Source organism: Nanorana parkeri, unplaced genomic scaffold (assembly GCF_000935625.1).
Source record: "Nanorana parkeri isolate BGI_ZX_2015 unplaced genomic scaffold, ASM93562v1 scaffold235, whole genome shotgun sequence".
In the NCBI taxonomy this organism is placed as follows: domain Eukaryota; kingdom Metazoa; phylum Chordata; class Amphibia; order Anura; family Dicroglossidae; genus Nanorana; species Nanorana parkeri.
The window spans coordinates 640,323-650,605 of NW_017306503.1; the positions used below are offsets into that span (position 1 = coordinate 640,323).

The 10,283-nt window shown below is 41.8% G+C and overlaps 1 protein-coding gene across 1 annotated transcript; it reads left to right on the forward strand.

Annotated features, from left to right (window-relative positions):
• Positions 1 to 949: 949 nt before the first annotated feature.
• Positions 950 to 10,041, forward strand: LOC108786942 (uncharacterized protein C1orf198-like). The gene is made up of 2 exons (XM_018556365.1): positions 950 to 1,522; positions 9,673 to 10,041. The coding sequence occupies exons 1-2, from the start codon at positions 950 to 952 to the stop codon at positions 9,727 to 9,729; spliced, it is 630 nt and encodes a 209-aa protein (XP_018411867.1). The 3' UTR covers positions 9,730 to 10,041.
• Positions 10,042 to 10,283: the final 242 nt, after the last annotated feature.

The following is a 10,283-nucleotide window of genomic DNA, read 5'->3' on the forward strand; positions in this document are numbered from 1 at the left end:
TATGTGGTTTTATTCCTTCATGAAAGGTGTATACAAAATAGCTGTTACCAAATAGGTAGATTTCAGATATCCCAAAATGCTTTAGTAAAACAAATCCAATATTTATTACAATAAACATTTCACAAATTTGGTCTGGACAGTAAGAATGGGATCTTGTCTTATACAGTTGGTCCAGATATTGAGGACCAGATCTGGTTTAGTTTACTAAACATACAAGTTACTAAAGTTCCAAAGTCAGTCACATGTGGCAGGAATTATTGTCCGTACAGATGAAAACACAAAAAAAAGCGCCAGAGAGGACTGCTCAACCAGTACAAACCAATATACACACGAGTATAGTCAGAATCAAAGTCTGTTTAAGAATTGATAGATGAATAAAAATTAATGAATGAATAAATAAAAGCACGTTTATAAAAATGTCTGTAGGATGCTGCCCCAAACCAGATAGGGAGACTGTAAAATCTAGGGAAAAAACACAAACAAGGGGCGCCTTTCCTGGTGCAGACACATTTATTAGGATCAGGTTTGGAGGTAAATATAAAACATACTCACAAAATTCATGATGAATCAGATACCATCAGATACCTGATGAAGGGGGCGTGACTCCGGAAACGCGTCATCACACATCACACAGTCTCCTCTGCTGACACATAGACACGGCTATGCAGCTTTCACAGACTTTTCCTTGGGTCCATGGGCTTAATTTTTAAACTTTTTATACTTCAATCATGAATTTTGTGAGTATGTTTGTTTTATATTTACCTCCAATCCTGATCCTAATAAATTTGTCTGCACCAGGAAAGGCGCCCCTTGTTTGTGTTTTTTCCCTAGGAATTATTGTCGGATAATATTGCCAGGAATAATATTTTTTTTATTTGGTTTACAGGTAATAAATCGGTGTTTTGTTTTTAAAATGGTCTAATCATGAGTTTTAATTTAACAGAGTCAAATGGAGTTCACCGTTGCTTCTTTATCTGGTCAAGAATTGGCAACTGGTCTTGCACAGACTGAAACAAAGCAAACCCCCAAACCTGCAAATCAAATTAAGGCCCCGCTTAGTAATCCCCAAGTTAAGAATCCCCAGGTTACAAGAACACCCAACTATGATGGATCAACTCCAGTGAGGAAAGAAGAGGAATCGGCCTTTTGGAAAATAAGCATGGAGCGATCTAGAGTTGAAGGCTCACAGTCTGAATTTCAGTCCTTAACACCAAGCCAGATAAAGTCCTTAGAAAAAGGAGAGAAACCACTTCCTGTCTATTATAGGCAAGATTCCTTCCCGAAGGAAAAGGAAGTATCCAAACCTGAGAAACCTGAGAAATCAACACTGTTGACTGAAAAGCCAGCTGTAATTACCAAACAGCCAAAGACTACCATTCCAAGTGTCATCTCTTTGGAGAATCCGAGGCCAAGCCAATCTTCTGTCAGCACTCTGGATGATGTCTTTCTCCCAGACCCAGTGGAACCAGTGACTAAAACCAGAAAGGAACCTGAAAACAATGAACCTCAACTATTTTCACAGGTTGGTGTTTAATTTATGTCCTACCATCTGTCCAGCTAAAACAAATTTAAATCCTGCTCTGTGTTTGTAGAAAATATTGCAACAATAACTTTGGTATTTCTGTTTGAGAAACTGAAACCTTGGTGCAACTTGTGTAAAAAAATGTTCAGTATAAACTTGTAAAACAGTGCAGTTGCACAATGGCAACCACTTAAAGTGTAAGTGTACTTTCTCCTTACTGACATTGACTAACATTACTCAGCTGCATACATTAGGAGTTCCTGCAGCTGTGTCCTGCCTCAGGGCTCATTCGCACCAGATAAGTGCGTTCCGCCCCGATTCTAGCCAGAACGCCCTGCCTCGCATTGATTCTTAACAGAAGGCCGTTACCAGTGAAGATGAGCTAGGGACTTGTTAATGTGAGTAGCCAAGTTTGTGCTGGGGAAGGTGGGCCAGAGATGGGCGTCTAAGCCAAAGGGTTAGCAGGTACGTAGTTCATAACATATCCAAGGTCAGGGCAAGAGGGTTATAGCAAGCTCAGCTCAAGCAAGTGATCAAATCACAAATGGCCAATAGGTCTGAGGTAGTAGTAGAAGTATGAGGTGTACCAGGCAAAGAAATACCGGAATGAGGATCTAAACCTACAAGAAGCAAACAACTCAAAAGAACTAGGCCATGAGTGGGGAACTAGGCAGAATCCTGGGAAAGGATAACAAAATAGAGAAACAAGCACAGAATACAAGTGGACTATGATGCTAGGGTCCTTGTAAAGGAGGAGTATAGATAAATCAGGTGGTGTGCACTAAGCCACCTGAACAGATAAATAGGAACAAAGTCTTCTCACGCAAAGACACAGGAAAGGGGGTAAAAGCAAATAGGACTTCATGACAGGGGACAAACACAGAAGATGAAACATGCAGGCAGTAGGACTTAGGCTGGGTTCATAGGGCATTCCTATTAGGCACGTTTTATGCCCGTTTTTGCCCTTGCGTTTGGAGCACGTTTTTTTTGTCCAATGAAATGCGCGTTTTGTAACCTCCCTGGCTGTACGATTTTTTTTTTTCTTCTGTTTTTTTCATAATTAATTTTTTTTTTTTAAACTTTTAAACTTCCCGCCGGTTCCGTCCCCCTGCGACGCGGACGCTAGCAAGGGACGGAAGCCGGAGGACACAGCGGGGATCGCAGACAAGATAAGACCTACGCTGTATTCCCGAGTGTGGCTCGGGGTTACCGCTTTGGTACAGAAAATTAACCCCGAGCCACACTCGGGAATACCAATGGATACGCTCTGAAATCTGCCCCTACGAGCGAAAAAGAAGCTCATGTACTTTTTCGCGCGTAGGGCGTTTTTCAGCGTGCCAAAACGGGCTGAAATACGCCCAGGTTGGAGCCATGCCCATAGGGCTTGATAGGATTTCACCTCCTTGAGCGTTTTTCAGCGCTTCGATCAGCTCTGAAAAACGCCCAGGTGTGAACCCAGCCTTAGGGAGTACAAGAAGGAAAAGCAGCAATTGAAACAGGTGGACACAGTGAGCAGAACACTGGTAGGTTACAAATGTAGCCACATGCCTGCATGGTTAAAGAATAGAGGATTGGACTAACTGAAACTTCAAACCTAACAAGCTCATGGCTACACAATTTTTAGGAGTTATTTCTTGCTACGTCCCTGCTAACCCTTTGGCTTAGACGCCCATCTCTGGCCCACCTTCCCCAGACTTGTCAAGGCTACTCACCTTGACAAGTCCCTAGCTCATCGTCACTGGTAACGACCTAAGGTTTAGTAATCCGCCACTTGCAAAAGTCCAGCGCTTATGTCTTTGGCACACTGTTAATACATTTTAGAAACGTGAGCCAGGGTCTCGATTTTGGTGCATGTGTGCAAGCCCTTGAGAATAAAAGATGAAGGCTTATAGTTGCAGACTTGCACCACAGAAAGTAATAAACATTATATAAACTGTATGTATGTCCTATCTGCTGTCACTTGCCAGCATTCTTTTCTATTAGGGCTTGTTCACACCATGTCCGGGCCAGATATGGATGCGTTTCTGCATGTGCAGTGCGCTTATGATGCATTCCGGTGCACTGTTTTTTCTTTTAAAATGGGCTTTCAGGTGTGGTCCAGTGCGTTTGCATGTGTTTTTTGATGCGTTTTGGTGCATTTCAGACCAGAAAAATATAGTGCATGCAGCCCTGGTGCACTGCACTGGTGTGAACAGAGCCCAGAAATACTATAGTAATACATTGGGATGCATTTCAGGTGCAGCCAAAAAACGTTCTGGTCCGGAAATGGTGTGAACCAGCCCTCAAAGTTTTCAGAACCGGTCGTCTATGCATGTATAAGGCTATTTCGTGTATACAACACCTATTTGTTTTTTTAATTTTAAGCCTTTTCTTATGTATAATTACTGAACACATTTTGTCATCATTGTATACTGTGTATTAACGTTGACAAGGGCACTTTAAAAGAGAACTATGGGGTAACCTACCTTTTTTATCCTATAGTTCTCTTTAGAGTCATGAGTAGTGCTGCAGCCAAAAGCTTACTTCAGAATAAAACGGTATGCACTGCACTGGAACACAGGGCATTGCAGTACACCGTGTTCCAGTACAGGTGATCACACCGCAGACGGGAGAGGTGCATTTGGAAACCATTGAAATTAATGGCACCGCAACACACCTCCTGCAGCAATTTTTGTCAGGCTGAAACTGAAAATGACTTTTCCCACCTTTATACATACATAATATATATACATACTCTCTCGATAGATATAGATCTATATATCTATATATAGATCTCTCTCTCTCTCTCTCTCTCTCTCTCTCTCTCTCATTTTTTTAACTTTTATTTTTGTAAACTTTTATTTTTTTACTTTGAGGGATCAATAGCCAGCTTGCTATTGGATATTCCAAATTGCAATAGCCATTAGCAGGCTGGCTATTGCACCTGTCCACTGAAAGTTCTCCATCAGGTCCTCTGCTGACAGTAGGCAGTGGGCAAATGCAATAGCAGGCTGTGTATGGCTCCCAGCCTCTAGACACTAAAGAGGAATGGGGCAGCAGCAGAAGCACCTACGCGGGGCTAAGGCAGAATGGGGCGGGGCTGAGGAGGAACGTGACATGAGACAGCAGCGGAGGTACGGAGGGTGTGGGGGGGGGCGGGGGAATGCAGAGTCACCACGGTCTCTTCTCCTCCTCGCTCGTGGTGGTCGGTGTCCTCACTGCTGAGGCAGGTGGCGATTAAGGGGACACAGACGGCTGCAGCCAGCACCAGCAGGGAGGAGAGCGTAGGAGTAGATCAGCGGCAACTAATCGTAAAACAACTAATCAATGATGAGAATTAGGGATGCACCGATACAAGCATCGGTATCGGCGGCGATACCGAGTATTTGCATGAGTACTCGTGCAAATACTCCGATACATAAAACGAGTACCTGTGCCGCGTCCGCCATCTTCAGGGACCCGAATCCGCCGCACACAGGACCTAGGGTGTGGGGGGGGGCGGGGGAATGCAGAGTCACCACGGTCTCTTCTCCTCCTCGCTCGTGGTGGTCGGTGTCCTCACTGCTGAGGCAGGTGGCGATTAAGGGGACACAGACGGCTGCAGCCAGCACCAGCAGGGAGGAGAGCGTAGGAGTAGATCAGCGGCAACTAATCGTAAAACAACTAATCAATGATGAGAATTAGGGATGCACCGATACAAGCATCGGTATCGGCGGCGATACCGAGTATTTGCATGAGTACTCGTGCAAATACTCCGATACATAAAACGAGTACCTGTGCCGCGTCCGCCATCTTCAGGGACCCGAATCCGCCGCACACAGGACCTCCATCGCGTCTTCAATGAAGCAAGTTGGCTGCGACCTCCTCTGTCATCTGCTCCATTCTGACCCCTTCTCCCGCTGATTGGCCGATTGGATAGAATCGTTGCTAACGATTCTCATTATCGGTTATAATCGATTTTAATCAATCAGTTATTGCAGCCATAGTCATGGGAGGACATATACTAACCTCCTCCCGTGACCCAAAGATCAGTATATAGCAAGCTATATACTGAGAGCGCAGCAGTCTGGACGGATCCCGACAATACTGTCGAGATCCTCCCAGCTGGCTGATTGACAGCTGGCTCTGCCTATCTAGAGGCAGAGCCAGCTGTGCCCGCCCTCTCCCCGTCCATTCATCCAGTCAGCGCTGGAGGATCGCAGAGGATCCCTGCGGGAAGTGGTGACTGGCAGTCACTGCTCTCTGCAGGTAGATGATCGGAAAGTGAGCGAGTGACGTTTTACGTTTGCTCACTTTCCCATCAATAGAGCCGAAGTGTGACAGTTTCAATGTCACAAGTCGGCTCTAACTATGGGGATGAGTGAAAATCACCTCATAGTTCTCCTTAAGTACTGTGCAACTCATCCGTGCTTCAATTTCCTGATCTACCATAAACATTCATGGTCCTTGAAATCTAATTTTCTTGATGTTTGTTTTCTGCAACAACAACAAAAAAGTAAATAAATGTCAAAGTACAATTGCCACAAATTATTGGCAGGCATGCCATTTGGAAGAATATGACAATTGAATTGGCAGATCTAGCTTTAAACATAATCTTCAGCCAACTCTCACAGATCCCTGTTTGAATACACATTATTGCGTTATCTAAATATTGACATCCCAAGATGTAGCTGTACATGTATTCTAGCCTTTCATGGACCCTCTGGATAGTCACTCCCTTCCCCCAGTCTTCATGTGCCTATGTTTAATACATTAATACAAAAAGAACAAACTGAAAGGTTCACAAAGGAATTTGAATCTTTGTGAACATTTGTCTGAAGGACATCATTTTCAGCAAGCATGTAAAGGCCCTAAAACTACTTTGAGCCCTTTAAAGGACACATTTAGGATTTCAGAAAAAAATACCCCCAACCCTTCTTTTGCCCTCCCCATCCACTAAACCTCCTCTGATGAAGACCGGCCCCTGTGTTGTCTACAGTCTAGCCAATAAAAATGTTGTGTCGGCCATCCCTACTTATCCTCTTACTCTACCCTGCTCCCCCTCCCCGCTTCCTTACCTTACCCTGAGTCTCCTCGACAGAGTTTACAACTGAAAAGGGCTTGTAATGTGGTTTATCCATTCCTTTTATGTCTCAGTAGCCCACAGAACTTTAAGAGTCGTATGACTTAATGTGAGATATAAATGTCCCTAGTTGTATACGCAACATTGATTTGATATACACCTCCATTTTGTATTACTGTGATGTAACTACACTTTCTTATTTTTGTATACTTTGTTTATACTTGAAAATCAATAAAACTGATTGAACGAAAAATGTTGTGTCGGGCCAAGATCCAGGAAAAGTGTTAGACCCCTCAGTCGGAAATTTTGCTATATATATATATATATATATATATACAGTGACCTTACCACTCTGCTTTTTTTTAACACGCAGGGGTGTGGAATTCCTATTGCCCGACGCCCGAGACATGCAGTTTCGGGTGCCGGGCGTGTAGTTTTTTTTTTTACATTTAGCCCTGCTTCGGACAAGCTCTATAACCGTCAGATCGCTTGTATGTAAACAGGCATCGCTGTCTGTTTTTAAAATTTGGGCAGTCCCTAAATTTGACTCGCTTTGCCTGATGAAGGGGATCTTGTTAGACCCCAAAATGTTGCTTTTGATGCATTGTGCTATGTCTCATGCGTCAATAAACAGACGCCATTAATTCATTATTTGGAGTGCCAGTGTCTATGTTCTATCACTTCCCTTTTCCCTTCTTCTCCCTTCTACAAGCTAGTAAATGAACAACTACTGGAGACTGTGCCGTCCTTTGTGATCTTGTACTGGATAGGAAGTTCAGGGAAGTGAAGCTGAGAGAGTTGGAAACATGATGACTTAAGTGCTTGGGCAAAAAAGTAAAGAAATACTTTGCTGGGCAAAGGTATATTTGTCTAATCTGGATTCATTATTTAAAAAAGTTTGGGAGTTTAACCCCTTCATGACTGAGGCCCTTTTTTCAATTTTTGCACCCATGTTATATTCCACATTTTATACTTTAAAGGAATTGGGTTAAATGGCAATTACATCATCCGTCTTCCCTAATTTGGCTGTAAGGTATATATTTTTATTTTCTGTTGACTAAAAACTTACTGTTATAAAATATCACAGAATACTTCCTGCCAATTGGGAAAGGAGGGATGATGTCATTGTAATTTAACCCGCTTTTTGTAAGCCCAGGGTGTCAAGGTTCCACCCCCGAGGGTCCACATTATCAGACTGCCCTAGGCTCAGAAAAGGATGCTGTAGAGAGCAGTGCAGTAATCCATATCTGCTCAGTCCAAGAAGAAGAAAAGGACTATATGTGTCCAGATTTAAAAAGGTAAAGAGAGTAGGCATTAAAGAGAGTGAAGAAGAATGACCATAATAGAAAGCCCAGATTCGCAGCTAATGCCTAAGGATTACTAGAGAGCTGCGAGAAGGGAAAGCATTCATTACAGAGCTTACAACAGACTCTATACACAGGTCTAATTGTAAAATGTTATTTTACATTGAAGAAAATTGTAGGTTTACTTACTAAAACTGGTTTATGTTGCCAACTATCTATATTTTAACCAGTTCCCGACCGATGACGATGATTATCCCATCATGATCATTCAGATCGTGAACGTCCGGTGACGAGATAATCTCATCATTTGGTACAATGAGCGCTGGTCCGTGAAGGGACCAGCAGCTTATTGAGTTAATGCTGTTGATGGGTCCGAGGCAGACCCTCAACAGAAGATTAGGTGGTCACAGTCCTGTGAGCACAGTGAGATCTGATTGCTGTGATCTCAGGGCCGTGACAGTCACAGAGCCGGCAGCAGTTCATTGTGTTTTTGTAAATAGCTATCCTGCTTTGTGTTACAAAAGTGATACAAAGTATCTCTGAGGAGAATACTGTATTCTCCTCAGAGATACTAAGTAGCAAAGCCCCTGTAAATAAAAAATAACCCTTTGATGCCCCCTATCTAAAAAAAAAAACATTTAGAAATAAAAACCTGGTTTTTAACATTTTTAAAAAAAAGTTTAAAACAGTCAAAGTTAAAAAAAAATACATTTAATAAAAGAATTACAAGAAACTATAGTGCAGAGGAGGCTATTAAAGATGGAAGACAAACATACATTCTAAAATAGTTCCACACTGATTTCACTCTATAACTCCCAAAATAAACTGAAATCCCATATGATTTACCCTATAAATTATTTAATTTTAATTATCTGTAAAAATTTAAGTCAAGGCAAATGGACTTGCTGTATTTTTCTTGAAGACGTTTCACCAGTCATCCAACCAGCTTTCTCAATTCAGAATGACTTGTACAAAAATGATCTGGGAATAAATATGGTGAATGTTGCTCCAATCCCCATCATCTGTTAGTCGCAAACCAGGTGTTGATTACATTTGCATAATTGGAGTTAGGTGTTAATAACCTGCCCAGAGAGAGGAGTTAAAACAGCATTGTATGTGGCAGACAATAGATGTCTCACCCCTCAAGCTTGGCTTCTCCATTTTTACATAAATGGCCTCTTTTATGATGCAGTCAACACCTGGTTGCGACTAACAGATTATGTGGATTGGAGCAACATTCACCATATTTTGTCCCAGATAATTTTGTGTACAAATCATTCTGAATTGAGAAAGCTGGTTGGATGACCAGTGAAACGCCTTCAAGAAAAACACAGCAAGTCCAGTTGCCTTGACTTAATTTTTACAGCTATACCGTGACCTGAATGAATGAGAAGCTTCACAGACTTAATTTGAATTACTTTCGGTCAGCTACACTAAGTATGTATACATTATTATTGCCAAAGCTGTGAACAATTTGTGTTTTTTTTGAGTGTGTTCTTTTTTAATAAAAAAAAACAGGAATTTATATATGCATATGTCACATCAAAATAACGGCCATTTTTTCCTTAGAAACATGGTATATAATATGTGTAGGTGTAATGAAAGAGGTAGATGGAAACTATGGGTAAACAAACACATGGCAATATTGCTCTGGTCCCCAGAAGCGTAAAAACATTTCTGAAGCTGTGTCACTAAGGGGTTACATTTATAGCCAGTAAAACAAATGATACCTAGCTGCTTTTTACCTACCTTGTTTGCATGTTATTTCTGTATCTGACACCAGCCTTTTCCCTTTTCCTTTACAGATCAATACCAGCAGTGCTCTCTTGAAGACGGGATTTGATTTTCTTGACAACTGGTAACTACAGTCAGTGCTGCTGTCCGACCCATCGGAGTCCAGTGCAAATTGTTTCCATGTAACCTGCAAATTCTTGCCTTCCTAGACAGCTTTTTGTAAAATGTATGCATTATTTTATATCATTTTGTGAAGTATTTGTTAGGTAAGATTTTATGTATTGTTTTTGCAAAGTCAAGCTCTTTTAAAAGGTGCCTAAACTATTCTACCTTCTTAAGCCCAACTTTTTGAACGGTAATTGAGAAAATCATTTTGTGGCATTTTATTTACTATTACCCTTAAAGGGAAGCTAAAATCAAAATTGCCTGTTACTACCCACTTAAGACAGGTGGTAATATTGTTGGACTGATCGACTGAAAGCAAGTCTTTAATTCAGCGCTGAGCTAAACATTCACCGTATGTGAAATATCCGAGAATTTACTGCACATAAGAGGGGTTTGATAATGAGGATTGATGAGAATGCCGCTTCTGCATGAAAATGGAGGGATTAGGATTCAATATTTTTGAGCACCCTGTTTTCTATTTTCATCCCAACACTAAACTTTTAGATGCAGAACTGTG

Coding starts and splice junctions, on each gene's coding strand:
- LOC108786942 (XM_018556365.1), top strand. CDS start 950: ATGGAGTTCACCGTTGCTTCTTTATCTGGTCAAGAATTGGCAACTGGT. Junction 1,523..9,672: donor AACCTCAACTATTTTCACAG/GTTGGTGTTTAA, acceptor TTTCCTTTACAG/ATCAATACCAGCAGTGCTCT.